Source organism: Lutjanus erythropterus, chromosome 6 (genome assembly GCF_056507025.1).
Source record: "Lutjanus erythropterus isolate fLutEry1 chromosome 6, fLutEry1.hap2, whole genome shotgun sequence".
NCBI classification, from domain to species: Eukaryota; Metazoa; Chordata; class Actinopteri; order Lutjaniformes; family Lutjanidae; genus Lutjanus; species Lutjanus erythropterus.
In genome coordinates, this window is record NC_139322.1 from 34,299,557 (window position 1) to 34,317,047 (window position 17,491).

Below are 17,491 nucleotides of genomic sequence, written 5' to 3' on the forward strand. Positions count from 1 at the left end.
CCTGGAACTCACAAATGTTTGACCTTTTTGCTTGAAAAATGACTGAAACAATCATCAACAATTTATCAATCAACTAATTAATGAAACTCTACATCAATCTTGAATCACTTTACTTTTTCTCACTTCTCACTTTCTCTTTCACTTGCATCTCTTTATTTTTTCTTTAGCCACAAACTGGAAACTGGAGGTGACATCACTGGAAGTGTGTGTGTGGTTTCCCTGTAAAAAACAAAAAGCCCTGTGTAGGTAAATGTTGGACCATTGTGTGTTTTTCTATTTATAACCCATGGGAGGCCGGGAAGGAGAAAGAGACACTGGTGTTCCCGACTGAGTGTGTGTGTGTGTGTGTGTGTGTGTGTGTGTGTGTGTGTGTGTGTGTGTGTGTGTGTGTGTGTGTGTGTGTGTGTGTGTGTGTGTGTGTGTGTGTGTGTGTGTGTGTGTGTGTGTGTGTGTGTGTACTGTAGAAGCCTTTGTTTCCTTGTATAAGCATGTTCTCCTCTCCTTTTCCTCAGAATAATAGCCTTGTTATTCCTTGCTGTCATTACAGAATATATGTGTGTAGCTCTGTGTGTGTGTGTGTGTGTGTGTGTGTGTGTGTGTGTGTGTGTGTGTGTGTGTGTGTGTGTGTGTGTGTGTGTGTGTGTGTGTGTTTGCCAAGGGATTTCTGTTATTCCAGCCATGGTCGGCATTCAGACTGTCTCTCTACATTCGTACCTCCTAATATGGAGGAGTAGTACTGACACTGCACACACAAACTGCTATAAACCAAACTGTGATGCTAATGAGACCTCAGTAACTCAAGTTCACTGTGTTTGTGTGTATGTGTGTGTACTGCTTTACCGAAAAAACACCAACAACATATCCGTCTTTTCTATTCTTTTCTGTTCTGTTCGGCCTTGACTAGTTTCCAGTGCTGCTGTTGGCATCAGGCCAAACCTCTCTGTGAGTGACATTTACTTCACACACTGCAGCCTGACATCTGAGCACCAGGCGCAGCAGCACGGAGATGATGTCACACCAAGTTATTTCAAGGCTCGATCTGTATGTGTGTGCATGTGTGTGTAAAGTTTTGGTTTAAGCGTCAAGGCAGGTTTGTGCAATAGGTGTTTGCTCAAGCCTGTCTTGTGTGTGCAGCTGTGTATGAGTGTGCCACATACAAATGTGTGTATGTGTTCTGGTTTGCGTGTGTGGGTTTATTTAACGGTATGAATAAGTGTACATGCATCTGCAGGTGAGTGCGTGTTCATGTTAGTGTGCAGTGGGATACTTTTAAATGTCTATGTGTGTTTACATCTGTGTTAGTGTGTGAGTCAATTTGCATTTTTTGGGCATCTATGAATGAACGTGTGTGCAAATATGTGTGCGTATGTGTCTCATAGACAGAAACCACCCCCAGCCTTTTCCCAAGCTGTTCCCTTCCTGGATCCTGTTTTTTGCGTCGGATGAGGCAATCTTTCCCATTGACTCAGCCATGCAATGCAAATAACCCCAACAGCATGCAAAGAGCATGGAAATTCGTGTGTGTGTGTGTGTGTGTGTGTGTGTGTGTGTGTGTGTGTGTGTGTGTGTGTGTGTGTGTCTGTCTCTTACACACACACAGGCAGATGGAGAGAGTGAGCGATAGTGTGAATGTGTAACCCACTGAGAAAACTGAAAGACAGAAGACTTGTTATTTTGTCACTGTGTTTGTTTCACTAGTTTAGATATTAACTAAGGGAAACACACAGTTGATTAATATGCACTAATTGTGATATTATTTCTGAGAAGTGTACATAAAAGTGACCCACTTACTTTTCTTGTTTCACCTTTGTACAAACAACTTTACCTTTTGATCAGCAGCTAATTTCATTGCTGTCACTCAGTTTCGTTGTCACTGTTTCTTTGTTTTTAATCATTTCCACTGGAGTAGTTTGAGGTTCAGCACACTCATTTGAGAGGGTGCTGCTGACCCTAAGTAACTCATCATTTTTACCAAAAACAAACTTTCTCATTTATGATGCCACATTTCTAATCACATATGCTCTTACATAAAAACATAACAGAAATTACACATGGCTATGTAAAATGTTTCATTTTCTGTGTTTTTTTAGTATAACAGTAGAATTGATATAACAATTTAGTAGAGTAATAATTCTGACAAAGTAAGATAAAGTGCTCAAACTTGACTGTACATTTGCTGAACATTACAGCACAGTTCATCATAAAACAGGGGTTTTCAAAGTCTGACACTGTCGGCCTCCCCACAGACAAAGATTGGAAAAAGGCGCCCTCCACCTTAGTTCACTTGGTTAGTTTGAATCAATTCCTGGATGTTTATGGGATCGTGATTATGTTATTTGATCCCACAGCAATCAGCAGTTGAGCCAAGACAGCCTAATATTGCTTTTAGACATAACTTAAGACGACTCAGAATGTTTAAAAAGGTCTGTCCAAAGACATTTATGACTGTCAGACAATAGGAAGGTGAATTATCTCTTTAACCAAATGATACGTTTAGGCTATTTCATGTGATCTCCATTGCCTACTTAATGTAATAAATGTTGTAATTTTTTTGCTTCAATTCACTGAGCCTCCCCTGAAACTGTTTGGAGTCCCCCTCGGGAAGTCTGTCTTGCACCTTGAAAACCACTTAGTCTTAGAATATAACAGAAACCCCACTGTCATGTCTCAGCTGTAGAAATAAAACAAAACACTGGGAGAAACTTTCTTCTGAGATCAAAAAGGAAGTAGTACAGTAGCTGCTGTTACATGGATAATTACTTTTCTGGGTTACAGTAGTTGTTGATTGCTAAAAAAAACCCAAAAGTGAGTGTTTGTTCACCTCAGCTGACTCTAGGACAAAGACTACTGACAAAAGACTACTTTGTCACACTTCACTTATCAGACATTGGTTGTTTCTGAATGCATCACATACAGCTGTAACACGGCAGTATTTTTAGTTAGCTTTGTTTGTCTAGCCTGCTTATATAAAGTGAGTTTTTCAACTGCAAACTATCTGTTTTGTCTGTAGACCGTAATTCTGGTTACATGTTTTCTCTAAACACCGGTTCATTTTGTCTCTGTTTACATGTGCTCATTGTTTTCCAGGTAGGGTTTCCCCTCACAGTGTTGTGTAAACCAGCTGTTCTTAGCAGGGATGAAACAAATTGACGCCGCTCTCCTCTCTTTTCCCAGATCCCTCTGTGGCAGTGCCGGTGTCGTGCGCGGCCTTGTTTCCCATGGACCTCAGGGTGGGAGAGCGGGGGATGCGCCCCGGTTCGGACACGGCGCTACTCACCCCGCTGCACCCACCTTTACTCCTCACCCCCTTCTCCCCTCAGCCCCGCACCTCCTTCTCCCAACAACAACTGCACCAGCACATCCGGGTAAAGGACATGAAACACAGAGAAAAGCTAAAATCAAATTCAGTATTAACTGTCTAAATAAAGACTTTGGATAGCTTCTTGATAAAATAAATATTGCACATTATATATATATTTTTTCCTCTTTCTTTTTCCTAAGTTCAACATGGAGCAGAGGAGGCGAGAGCAGGAGCACCACGAGAAACAACAGGAGCTGCAGCAGCTAAAACACAAAGACAAGAGTCAACAGAGTGAGAACATTCACACTCACACATTCAACTTGCTACACTAACAGCTACACTAACATGTTACTACAAGTTTCAGGTTTGTTCATTTTTTCTTACTGAGTTTTATATAAAGCTATTTCCTCTTTAAAAATAATTGTGTGCTAATCGTGGCCAGGGAGGAAAGTCCCTGTAAGAGATCTTATTGAGCGGTGTCGCTCCACTTTTGAAGCCGTTCGCTTTGAAATGAGAGCTAAATATAACCTGACAAGTGGAGCTACAACAGTGGAGTTAAATATAGCTTTGGGTCCGGGCACATAAAGTCACTGTGTCAATATTGACTTGATCACTCCTAGCACCTCCTGTCACCTCTATGTGCACACATTTGCACATAAATGCACACACATGCACAAAGAAATAGCAGTGAACATACTCTGAGACAAACAGTGACCTGCATCACACGCTGGTGTATTTGTACTCTCCACAGTATTGTTCTTGTTGTCTTTGTCATATATTTTATCATATGTCCTGCACAAATATGCCACAGGGTTTGACTGGGCAAACCGTGCTTTTGGCTTCCCCTGCTCCTCCTTTTATGATGAAGCAGATGGTGAGTGATTTTGTGTTTCTGATCGGTTGTTTGTGTCATTGATTTACAGGTGCGGTTGCCAGTTCCCTGGTGAAACAGAAACTCCAGGAGGTGATTCTTAAGAAACAGAAACAAGCAGCGCTGGAAAGAACAAACACTCCGGCACCTCCTGTAGCATACAGGTGACACAAAACGCACACATGCACACACACAAACCTAAAGCAAGCACCAGCAATTTGTTTAATAACTATTAAAATGTATAAAAATAAATATTACTAAAATTTTAATTAAAATTTTTATTTTTTTATATAAAAATTAAAGCACAAACTCAACAACCAAAAAAAAAAAGAAAAGAAAAAAAGAGGGGGGTCTGATAGATACAGATACACTCAGGAAACCTCTTTTCTATGTATTGTTGTCCCATCAGTTTCAGTTGAAATTGGAATTAATGTCGGCACTCAGTGATGCAAAATAAAAAGAATCAGAATTTCCTTCAAATGCAATAGAGCTAAAAGTAATGGGCCTGTTTTTTGAAAATGTAAGCAGTAGAAAGTACAGATATTTGTGTTAAAATGTTAGAGGGTAAAGTAAAAAAAATCCAAAACATAAAACCTCTAGTACCTGAAACTCAACTTAAGTACAGTTCCCACCTGTGGTTGTATGTCTATTTATGTTTAGCTGTTGTGTTTTTCCAGAAAGCTGGGCCCAGACCCCGGTTCATCCTCCCAGCTTCTGGTCTCATCTTCGTCACAGCCTTCTTCTGAGGCTTCAGAGGGGACACCTCTACGCAGAGCAGGTAAACCATCTGACATCCACTGTGACATTTTGATTCATTACAGAGGTACGGCCTGAAGCAGCATAATTTAAATGTTCAGGATACATATAATGACATTATGAGTTCAAGATCAAGTGACATATTGAATTACAGCAGGATAGATTGAAAGTCATGAAAGTCAAGATTGAAATCTTTTCACACTAACATTTCCTTCATCCATGAAGTAAGGGAGGAGCAGTTATTTTGATTGTTTATGGATTTAGATATTTATCTCACTCACTACTTCATGCTAGTGTTGTAGCATTTAAAAACTTTGAAAAACTAATCCCGCTGAATAAACTGAACTGAGCTGAGTTTGCAAGCTTTCCATCAGCTGTACATAGATTGAATCGTGATGGTATTATAGTCAGCAGCAGATTGTAGTAAACTGTTTGCAGTAACACTCCCTGTGTTGCCCTAATTTGTTAGCGTCTGAGCCCAATCTGAAGGTCAAACACAAGCTGAAGAAACACCTAAACACCCGCAAGAGCCCGCTCACCCGCAAAGAGAGCGCGCCGCCTACTGTCAAACACAGAGTACCTGACACACTGGGTAACTACACAATTACGCACACACAAAAATACCAAAAAAAGAGCAGTATTTTTTTAAAATGTGCAATCATGTGTGACATATTCTTTCCTACTGTGATGAGTTAGATTGACACACCACCTGTCTCTCAACAGACTCGTCCCCCAGCAGCAGCAGCACTCCAGTCTCCGGTTGCAGCTCCCCTAATGACAGTCTGCCCAATGAGAATGGGCTACTGCCATCTGCAGGCGGCCTCTCACATGAGGTTAGCAAAGACACACACACACACGTTATATTGTTGAATCCTTTCAGAATATTAATAAAGTAAAACTACCTTAAACATCAGCTGACAAAACAAGAATAAATAATGATAACAAGAAACTAAATAACTAAACCATATTTTTGCGCCAAAGCAGCGATCATTGGATAGATAAAGAGAAAAAAAAAACAAAGTAGAGATTTATCTTTTTTGCCATTCAGAAAGGCTCTTTTGTCCAAAAAGAAACAAAAGCTTTTTTAATGCTTTACTTTTGTTATAGGGAACACAAATTCACAAGAGAAGTGAACAGACAGGTTATGACGGGTAATGTAATATGGCTCATATGTTATCAGTAGTGAGGTCACATGAGCATTTTTTAAACAACCAAGCGTGATTTGTTGTTTCATGTACATGAGGTGTGCCGACACGCTGAGTAATGACATGTTTAAAGCAACGACACAAGAGCGCTGAGTGTTTGTCAGCTTGTTATACATAATTCATTTAATCACATAAAGTCGACCTCTGTCACACCTGCTCTGGAAGTCTGACTCATGATTCCCCATGAGTCCTGTCAAGACGGCTCAGGGCAAAATACGAGCTTAGGTTTAATTAGACTACAATGGGTTAGATTTACATTTTGCAAACACTGACATTTGGTCACTGCGTCGAGAAATATAAAGAGAATATAGTAAAGACAAATTGTGTGTCTATAGCAGAGCAGAGACGTATGCGTGACATCACCGACACTGCTCTTAAAAAGTTTAAAGTGATTTTTTTTAGTTTTTATGAGCACAATTCAATCCAGATTTGAATGTAAATGTATAATTTTTTGAATATAATTATGTTTGGCATTTTCAGGCCCAGAAGCTGCTGCTCAGAGATGGCACTCTAGCAAACTTCACCATCCAGAGTCCATCCACTCTGCCCACCATCACACTGGGACTACCAGCCAACTCCAGGGTAAGAACTGACCTGCAAGACATGTCCTTCATAACATCTCATTTATGTATGCTAGTAACTAGGTCATGATCGCTGAAAAGAGAGATTGTTGTTGAGTTTTTAAAATGTATTTTCAACACTTTGCGCACTACAAACCAAGTGTCATCCAGTTGCATTATACTGGAGAGAGAGAGCACACATCTCTACAAGAGATATTTCCAAAACTGGATGGATAAATAAAATAGCACTGCAGGTTAGAGGGGAAAAATATGTATTTTGGATTTTGAAGTGAACTGTCCCTGTTAAGGAGATGTGTTTTAAGATGCAGTGACTGTACAGTTTAAAAGATAATGAAAAGCCCACACAATATCCCATGACTTGAAAATCTGAATGAAAGATGTTTGCATGAATGAAATCTGCCCTCCCTATATCTTGTTGTAAACAGGAAGTACAGCAAATACAGGAAGTGTAGTGCTCTTAAAATGCTATTTCACTCTGACATTGATGCTTTTTTTCTCTCATCACCTGGACAACACTGATCAACTTCTGTCAGCATACTGGATTAAATTCATCTTATTCTTTGTAATAAATTCAACTGTGATACAAAGTGAGATGGCATGTTACCTGTCAGCTCTCAAGCTGTTTAACCCTCTCTGTGCAGGCCGAGGGAGAGTTGTCCTCTCTGAAAGTCGGTCGGGTGCCGGTGGTCACAGCCGGGGGCTCGCCGGTCTTCCTCCCCCTGAGCAGAGAGGATCAGGCCGGGCAGCTGAACCCTCACCTGCCTGTCATTATCCTGGAGCCGTCTGGACTGGTACACACTCCGCTGCTCACTGGTGAGACACAGACACACACTCAGTACTGACTCAGTTTAGAATGTTGAAAAGCTGAGAAGGAATTACTCATTTTACTTTATGTTCTGTAACTAATTTACATCTCTGACTAGGACTGTATGTACATGAAAAGAATTATGCAACTTAAAGGAGGCAGTGGATTCATTAAAGTCTTTTAATTTTATTTTCTGAAATGTTAGAGCACCACCTAGTGGTTATATTTTGATTAATACTTTTTTCTTAGAGGGATTGGCAAGTAAGGTACTTTGGCAACTGAGCCTTTATTTTTCTTTCAGTTCAGTGGCTTTACTACTTCAACAACACCTTGCATGTGTTCAAAAAACAAAATTTACAGTGAAAGAAATTAGAAAATGAAAGGATTTTTCAGACAGCAGGAGAAAGGTTGGCATTGTAGCTATTGTGTGTTTATTTGTGTTTGAAAGGTTTGTGTTTGTGTGTTTGCATGCGTGAAACTAATTATTCTGCTCATTTGTTTTCTTATTTCTGCTCAGTTCCAGGTCTAGACACTGTGCCACTACAGTTTGCCCCCCAGTTAGATCACCTGGCTCCTGGAGGCGCTCAGCCCCACAAGCCCCTGAGCAGAACACGCTCGGAGCCCCTCCCCCAGAGCCAACGGGCCCTTCACACGCATCTCCTCCAACAACAGCACAACACACAACTACTGGAGAGGCTCAAACAGCAAACTCACCTGGGAAAGGTATGAAGGAGTGACGCCACACACCCATCTGTATTCATAAAAAAATAAGAAGATAGAAATAAAAATATACAGTCTTTATTGTTCCAGAGGGAGATTTGTTTTCAGAGCCAGTACATATTCCACACTGCAACATACAGATATACAAGAGACATCTACACACATACATCCATGCCCCTGCCTGTATTCCAGCTCACATTTATAGGCATTTACTCAAATATGTTAACAAAGCAGCTTGTTCAGGGCTGCAGGGCCAGAAGAGGCAAAACTCAAACTGAGCTCATCTCCATTTTAAAGTCCTGTATGAACGACCAGATGACAGTTTTGTGAAGTGTGAATTGTGGGAATGATGACTGTCCTTGGCTGTTGTGAGTGCAACACATGTGATGGCTCTTGCCGTTCATGTGTAAGAGATTGGGTTGGTAACTCGTAAGTTTGTTTTTGTTGGAGATGGTTAACATGGTAAAGCAGCAGGGGGAACTTAACAGAGATGATGAGGGGTAACAGGCTGTGATCTAAGTTTCCATATGAGATTTTTTGTTTGGATAGTTAATTGACAGCTGTGATATGTTGATCAAAACTGAGTTTATTATCTATATATCGATATTGTTAAGTTGTTACCATGGATAGATTTGGAGTTCAGTCCAGATTTTTGTCATTTTATTTCGCTAATTTAATGCTTTGCTTCTGAAGAACAAATGAGATCTGCGTTTTATGTCGTTTCTGATAGTTTGAATAAAATGTGTTTTACAATGAATTTGTGAGGCAATTAAAAATCCCCTAGTCTGGTAAATGAGAGAAACTTGAATTCAGAAGGTGTACAGTTGTATATCTGTTTAATAAGGAAAATAGGTGTGAGAATATTTAGTTTCTCAACATTTTGTGTGTTTATTTTGTTTATTTGGTGGCCAAGAGAACAGGTGTAGCGTACTTAACATAGCAAACTTCCAGTAACTTGCATCAGCATTTGCTGGTTGCTGGACTGATGGTGGCTGATTAGCTGATTGTCCAGCCTTGGTGTTAATGGACTGCAATAGTTATTTTATTTGAGTTCTCCAAGTATGGCACTGCCATCAGAGTATTTGAAGTATGTGATGATGGGTGAAGGTAGGGCTGGGCCATATATTGATATTATATTGTATCGTGGTATGAGACTAGGTGTTGTTTTTTCCTGTTTTTTCAGGCTGCATACAGTAAAGTGAAGTAATTTTCTGGACTTCTGTAAAAGCACCAATAGTCATCCCTACAACACTGTTGCAATATCAAAGTATTTTGTCAACAGTATTGTGATATTTACTCATGTTATTATCGCAACTGCTTCCACTCCTCAGAGTACACAACATGTTGTCAGTCACAGACTGCTTGATCAATAATTAGCGATATCGGCTGATATGAAACACCACTGTCATTATAGGTTTTTCAGCTAAATCGCCCAAGCCAAGGTCTGGTGCAGTCGTTTGTGTATCATAGAAGAAGGGACCGAGGACACAGCTCTGAGGGGCTCTGCTGTTGGTGATGAAGTGCCCATTCTTACAGCGTGTGTTCTGTCACTGAGGAAATTGTGAACCTAGTGGATGATGAGTGGGTGGGTGGTGAGACGGTGAAGTTTGTTGAACATTTGGTGGTGTTGAATTGTTTTGAAGGTGGAGCTGAAGTCAACAAAAAGCATTGAAGCGATGTTGGAGGAGGGAGTGGAGGAGACATGCTACAGCATCGTCTTTCTTTTGCAAGCTGGTTGGGGTTCAGCTGTGGTCATACAGATGACAGGATGGTGTTCAGAATCGGGCATTTTGTGACTATTGCAGTGAGTGAGCAGTGACTGGGTTCTGAAAATTTAGGTTGGTTGCTTGGCGGTGTATAGTTTCAGAGAGTGCGTATTGATGTGGTCCCGTAAGATTCCCAGAAGATGTAGTGGAGGATGGGAGAGCTCTCTGTGACACAGAGCGTGAAGACTCTAGCTGGATGCCATCTGGCTCCGGTGCCTTGCCAGGTTTACACCTGCCCAGCAGCTGTCAGACTGCTGCTCCTCACAGGCAGCAGAGTCATTATGGAGGTCAAACTGTGCAAGGAAAGTGTTAGCAAAAGTGGTGAGGTCCGTTACTGTGGAATGATCTTGAATTTGTTTTGTGTTTCTCACTCCCTGCTTCAGTCTGTTCTTTTATTTGAGTTTGGTGCCCTTGACTATATCATTATTAATCTGTTGATACTTTAAGAGTCCTGGCATTGAAATGCCTTCTGTTTTTCTCTCAGGCTGAGCTCAATATGAGAGGTGATGCAGGGTTTGGATTTTGGGTATTCTTTGAACGTTCTTGTGGGCATGAAGGTGGAAATGTAGGACTTGATGTAGTTAAATTCAAGAGTTAAAATGAAAATCTGCCTCTTGGCCATTTGAATTTATACATACATTTCTTATGCTGTAATTACATTATTGTCTTTTTCTGTGATAGACCAGTATTGTGCAGATAATATTGACCAACTGATATGTCTGTCAGGCTCTAATTTCTAGAGATTCTTGAGGTGCTCTGTCTTTAGAAGAAGAACCATGACAATTTCAAAGCTTCAATCTTAAATATGGATATTACTGATTTAATAACAGCTGTAAATTGTAGCACTGAGATGTTTTCCTCCAACAACAAATTTCAGACAACAGTTTATGCAGCTTGTGTTGCTTTGTGACTTCATGTTTCCAGGCGTTACAGGACATTTTCTCCACTCTGCACCTCATATTCACAGTCATATGAATAAGTGCAAACACACGTTTGTTTGTTTGTATATTTTTGCCAACTCAAATTTGTGTGTATGTGCACATGTAGCTGATGTCGAAGTCCAGCGAGAAGCCCAGACTGCATCTGATCCCCTCTGAGGATATGGATTCAGAGGACGGCGGTGGGACATCGCCCACAGAGCCAACCTATCAGAGCAGAGTGAGGGCGGAGTCACTGAGGGAGGCGGAGCCAACAGCATCCAAGAGCCAGGAAGACCAAATGAACCTGCAACATGCACTCATACTCAACCAGGTTGGAAAACACACAGAAAGAGAGAGATGGATGAAGTAAAAGCACATATCTGTTATTCATCCAACAGTCCTATAGATGGCGTCCTAACACTAGTACTTGCTGGTGCATGATTTTGTGGTATGACAACTACTCATTACATCAAACTGGTTATTTCCGCATATGATGACAGGTTGCATGTACTGTAAGGTGAGTTATTACTCTTTCAACAAATTTGTCATTGGCTGGTAGACAAACCACAGAGTCAGGAGGAGGCTTTGTTACAGGCTTTGACAAGAGGAGGACTTGACAACAAAAAATTTGATCAATGAAACACCACAGGAGAAAAGGTGACGATGTGTTCAGTGGCAGCAGTAGGAAACAGGGTTGAATGCTTCAGTAGTCTGATTTTGAACAAACAGATCAGAGTGAAAGTTTCTTCCAGATTCAAAGCAGTATTTTTGATACTGACAGACCCACACTGCTCTTGATGGTTCACATTTGTTTGGTATCAGTAAAAACACTAACATCACATAGGACATGATTTCAGCTGACTGATGCTGGAGTTTTAGGGTCATTACCCTAAATACAATATTAGGGAGTAAAAACATGCTGCTATCAATACATTAGCTGATATTCTTTATACAGAATATAGAATATGTATATAAACACACTGTGATCCCTCAAATGTGGTTATGAAACACTTGTGGCAAAGATATATAATGGAGACAGGATATTGTACATGACATCACTGAAACATTTCACTGACGTTTTTAATAATTTTAAATAACTATAAATTAAAAACACACACATACATATACCTGCACCCAATGCATGTAAAGCAATCAAATATACATAAAATCCTACATATTCAACTATACAATACAAATATAGCTTTGATAAACCAATATTGATCACACCAATACTATTAGTTGGCTGATACAGTGGAAAGGCTCTAATTTTAACAATACCCCAATAATTTTTCATGTTTCACCTAACTGTGTCATATCTTTGTCTTGACTGTGTTTCATCTTTGTGCCACCAACTCTTTTCTGTAGTCGTTGCTATGGGAACAGCAGAAGCAGCTGCAGCAGCTGCATCGACAGATGGAGAACCTGACAGTGCCCATGTTACGCGGCAGCGGCGGGGTCGGTGGCGCGTTGGGTGTCCATCGCCCCCTGTCGCGTACACAGTCGTCCCCAGCCTCCACCTCTCTCACTCTGCCTGAGAAACCCCTGAGCCTGTCCGCGCAGGACACCAGCAGCAAACCACGCTTCACCACCGGTGAGCCAGAGACATTTTTACAGCATTTCAATTAGTATGTTTAATAATTTTCTTACTCATATTTCAAATACAAGGTCCCCCCGTTGCTTAGAGCAGGCCTATTTAGTAAATTTTTTAGAAGGTCCAGGTTTGAAAGTCAAGTGCTAAGGGGCTGGATGTTTACATTTCCTCTGTCTTACCTGTAAAATTAGGAATTTGAATATGTAAAACAATGCACCTTTTTATTTTTTCACAATTGGAAAAGAAACATTATGTGCAAAAGTTCAGGAAAAAACAAAGCACCTTTGTAATCCGATATTAAAACACAACACAGTGTTGCATTTAACATTTTTTCCATTCAGATTGACTCTCCTGAGTTTAATATTTTAAAGTTTCTCTGTGATTAACAACAGACATAACCAACAAATGAATGAATGAATTAGGCAACTAATAAAACGATGATCTTCAAATAAACAATGCAAATACAGTACCTGTAAACCTGTTGGAATTTTAGCAGGTTACAATCAGAATCACAGCAATACACTTTTTCCATAATTAGAAATGTTTCAACGGCTGGATTGACTTAATTAAAAGGTCGGACTAAGACACCGATCTGCAGCATCCCTGGTTTGAATTTAGCCTTCTCTTTCCCTATTTTCCTGTCATGTCACTGCGTAAAATGCTCCCAATAATATTAATAAATAATCAAGTAATTGTATTTCATATCATCGTTGTCCTGTGATTTTGAATTTTCCACTAAAACTGAAGGTTTTTTCATTGGACAGTGACTCCACAGCATCTAGAACCATGCACTGACCAACAGAGGTAAATGTCATAGTTGCATGAAAAGGAAAATGCCTGTCACACTAATGAACAAACCAACAAGAAGAAGAAATGTGAATGAAAATGGAGAAGTAAAACCTGGCAGTATAAGTAGAAGAGCAATTTAAAAACTTAACTGACTCTGTAGTTTTTAAAGTATAAATCATTACAGGTTTAAGCGTGTTTTAAAAGAACAACTGATTTGGCAGTTTGTTGCACGGCCTTCTTTGACTCAGATTATAGAGCAAACAAAGCACTACTGCCCTTAGGATCACAAGGAATTAAACATGTTTTAACTAGTGCTGTCTTTATGAGTGTTTAAACCTTCATGATTGCAAGCACGGTCTGACTTGGAAATTTAAGAAAGTGTTTGACATTCCCTGCCCATGTCCTGCTGAGGACAACTGTAAATGTCAAATGTGAAAACTGGCAGAATGTTACATATAAACTTGATGTTTCTGGTCACCTTAAGTTATAAAAAGTTATAAAAAGGTGAAAGTGGCAGGCAAATCTGATAAAATAAAGAGAAACATCCGCTAAATGCCACAAATATCATCCTCCTGGAGTATGTGTCAGCATTAACAGTCTATTTTGTATGCATATAGAATAAAGATGAATTCTGCTTTGGTTTTTTTTTTTTGTGTGTGTAGGCCTGGTGTATGATTCTCAGATGCTGAAGCACCAGTGTACATGTGGAGACAACAGCAGTCACCCAGAGCATGCTGGGAGGATACAGAGCATCTGGTCCCGACTACAGGAGAGAGGCCTGAGGGGACAGTGTGAGGTATGATGCAAGACACACACAGATTAGGCAAGTCAGGTATTGGTAAAGTTGTAGTGTGTGTTTGTGAAAATAGACAGAGTTCACTGGTTAATGCGATTCTGTTGGAGCAGAATCAGGCTTTCTGTCTGTTTGACATTATTCATCACATAATCTACATTATGCATGTGCATAAAATTCCTTATGTAATGTCATGTTCTTGGTCCTTTGGGCTACAAAAATGGATGTGTATTGTTTCTTTCTACAGCATCAAAGTATTAGAGATGAGGAGAAAGACAAATGAAAAAATTCTGTTCATGTTTATACAGAGCATTCGCGGCCGCAAAGCCACTCTGGAGGAGCTGCAGTCGGTCCATACAGAGCGTCATGTGTTGCTCTACGGCACCAACCCACTCAACAGACTCAAACTGGACAACCGCAAACTGGCCGGTATGCTAGACCTCAGACTGATGAATTTGTAAATTTGTCTTCTTGAAGGCCCAGTGTGTAAGATTTAGGGGGATTTTTTTTAGCACAATAGGGGAGAAATTACATAGTTTAATCACCAGTAATTAAGAATTATTGTGTCTTTTCATTACTTTATAATGAGGCCTTTATATCTGGCCTTTTTAGAGGATATAAGACCTTTATATTAGGCCTTATATCCTTTATATCTGTCCTGTTCCCTAGAACAAAAAAACCGAACACTGGTTCTTGCAGCCACAGTAGGTTCTCCTACTGTAATCTGTAACTTCACTGCTAGGTGCCAATAAATCCTACACACTGGCCTTTAATTCTGTGCCAAAACATGTAATTTCAAAACACTTTTGCTGTGATTTAATTGTGAACATGAAAGAGTTTTCTTTGTATGATCGGGAACATCAAACAGTGGGGCCTCATTTTAAGAGGGACGTGGTCAAAACAACAGTAGCAATATTACGCAAAGTTACAGACAGACAGACAGGACAATCAGTACAGAGGTTAAAATGGAACACAAAGAAAAGAAAAAACAGTTGACAGATTTTAAATAGTATGAACAAGAATACAATACAATGGACTATCTTGAAAAGAATAATGACCTGAAATGTAATTAAATGAATGTATAAACATAACGTCATTTTTCTGTTTCTGTATCCTCAGGGATCCTCTCTCAAAGGATGTTTGTGATGTTACCATGTGGGGGTGTAGGGGTAAGAGAACACACACACACACACACACACACACACACACACACACACACACACAGATACAGCTCTATTTTTGATCATACTGTAATTCTCCAAAGCTCTTAATGAAAGTGATACAATACAACCCAATCACTGCATTGCTGAAAGACGATATTGTTTCAAAGAAAAGCAACAAAGTCAAGCGAGAGAAAATTACAAGAAAGACAGGATATTAAAGAGGAAAAGAGAGTTGGCTCAGCCTGACGTTAACGTTTGCCTGACAGTCCGTGTCGGACCATGACAAGTCAGAGTAATGAGAACAACATGTCCATGACCAGGGATAAAAGAAATGCCTCGGATTTCATTGTCCGAGCCAGATGGACAGCAATGCCAGTTTGTGAACAAACAGAGGGGAGAAAAAACAGAATGGAAAGGAAAATTACCAGTAATGTACATCTGGCCGCGAAATGGGAAAGTAAAACTGACATTTTTACTCTTGACTCACAGCTAAAAGTTTGGTAATCCATGCTTCAGAGAAAGTCTTCAGTTTCTTTTTATTGTCCCAGAGGGATTTTAGACACAGTCAAGCTTCATACAACAGATATTAGAAATATTTCCGCGCTACTTTTTTGCTCTGTCATTCAGTTGCCTCCATCATCATTTGTCTGCAGGTTGATAATGACACCACCTGGAACGAGTCGCACACCTCTACGGCATCACGCATGGCAGCAGGCAGCGTTGTTGAGCTGGCCTTCAGAGTGGCCAAAGGAGAACTAAAGGTGAGAAACCAAAAGTTAACATGGGACAGTGTGAAAGACCCAAACCCTTTCAGACTATCAATAAGTAACTTGTGCAAACTCACCTCAAATAATTTGAACTATCCCTTTAATTTAAAACTTACCTGAGACTTTCATGTCACTCTGTAGCCGGTTAACACAAAACAATATTTAAGGAATATTACACATAGAATTGTCCCAATATCAGAACATTTTTAATAAAGTGGAGGCAGGGGACGCCACAATAAAACAAAAGTGTAAACAGTTCTAGTGTAGATGTACTGTTATTATTTATTACTGTCATGATGGAGCAGACACAGGTAGGCCCCTACGTATGCCAAACTTGAGCTGACTAACTGCAGGTTTATCATGTCAGAAATGACAGTTTTAACGTTATAGCTAGGCACACAAGGTGACAGCTTTTCAGGCACTGAGTCATGGACCAAAAACAACTTTGGGATCCCAAAGTGTGCATTGTGAAGTAATTCTGGAGTTTGTATCCACTGCTGGTAGTGTTTTGTTTATGCCAACTACAAGGGTCAGAAATACACATCAACACAGAAATGCATCCGGCAAAGAAGCTGGATGCCTCACCCTGCCTCCAGGAGCTACCAACCCACTTCAAAGATGACTGGGTTTCAGAAAAGAGTTTCCCTGTCACATCATGGCCTAAATTGTCTTCCTTGTCCCTATTGTAATGATTAAAAGTCTGGGTAAACATGAAAATGATCTTGGTTTTTTTTTATTCTAAATGGTCAAATGTAAAAATATAATTGGCGTAAAAAGTATTCATAGTTGGCAGCTTCAATCCAGACAGTTTTAGCCCAAAACAAAACAACAAAAAGGATCTGTGTGAAACAAGGCAGGCAGGCAGAGAATGAAAAACAATAAACACCACCCTGAGGCTCAGTTTATACTGAGTACACTGCCATGACACTACAACCACAGTACAACCACTTCACTGCTCTTTCTGAGCTATACATATCCTATGGAATATACTCTGTACTATATATACTAATTTACAAGACAACATAATAAGTATCTTGAGTGGCCTCCATTGTCTTTACATTGCCAAAACGCTGCATTGATCCTGTCTATCCATGCAATATCTAACTTTATGCTGAGTTTGACTCCCTGCAGCTGACTAATTAATGCCACTGTCTTTTAAACTATAGTGAAAAAATACCAAATCCACATTTAACATTTTATAATATTTTTCAAAATCTTCATACTCTGTGAACAAAAAAAAAAAAAAACCCAAAAAATATTCTGGGTTGAGTCAAATAAATAATTTGTAAACCATATAAGTTTTGGTTATATAATTAAAAAAAATGTGATAATAATGGAAACCCACATGGCTGTAAACAAACCCTCCATTAATCAGGGAACTTTTTTTGTCATTTGTGTCTGAGACCTGTCAATCAGTTCTTAAATTATGGGATTTTGTCAGTGGGATTCTGACTTTAAGGCAG

At 39.8% G+C, this 17,491-nt stretch overlaps 1 protein-coding gene across 1 annotated transcript in view; it reads left to right on the forward strand.

The window, feature by feature from the left end:
* Positions 1–17,491, forward strand: part of hdac7a (histone deacetylase 7a) — an 85,237-nt gene that overhangs the window by 51,940 nt on the left and 15,806 nt on the right. The window contains exons 3-17 of the mRNA XM_084721758.1: positions 3,175–3,365; positions 3,502–3,592; positions 4,225–4,336; positions 4,850–4,950; positions 5,398–5,520; positions 5,652–5,761; positions 6,614–6,715; positions 7,356–7,527; positions 8,037–8,242; positions 11,053–11,256; positions 12,291–12,516; positions 13,968–14,101; positions 14,407–14,527; positions 15,218–15,267; positions 15,915–16,022. Of these exons, the coding sequence (XP_084577884.1) occupies positions 3,175–3,365; positions 3,502–3,592; positions 4,225–4,336; positions 4,850–4,950; positions 5,398–5,520; positions 5,652–5,761; positions 6,614–6,715; positions 7,356–7,527; positions 8,037–8,242; positions 11,053–11,256; positions 12,291–12,516; positions 13,968–14,101; positions 14,407–14,527; positions 15,218–15,267; positions 15,915–16,022 (2,051 nt within the window). The remainder of the gene's footprint in view (positions 1–3,174; positions 3,366–3,501; positions 3,593–4,224; positions 4,337–4,849; positions 4,951–5,397; positions 5,521–5,651; positions 5,762–6,613; positions 6,716–7,355; positions 7,528–8,036; positions 8,243–11,052; positions 11,257–12,290; positions 12,517–13,967; positions 14,102–14,406; positions 14,528–15,217; positions 15,268–15,914; positions 16,023–17,491) is intronic.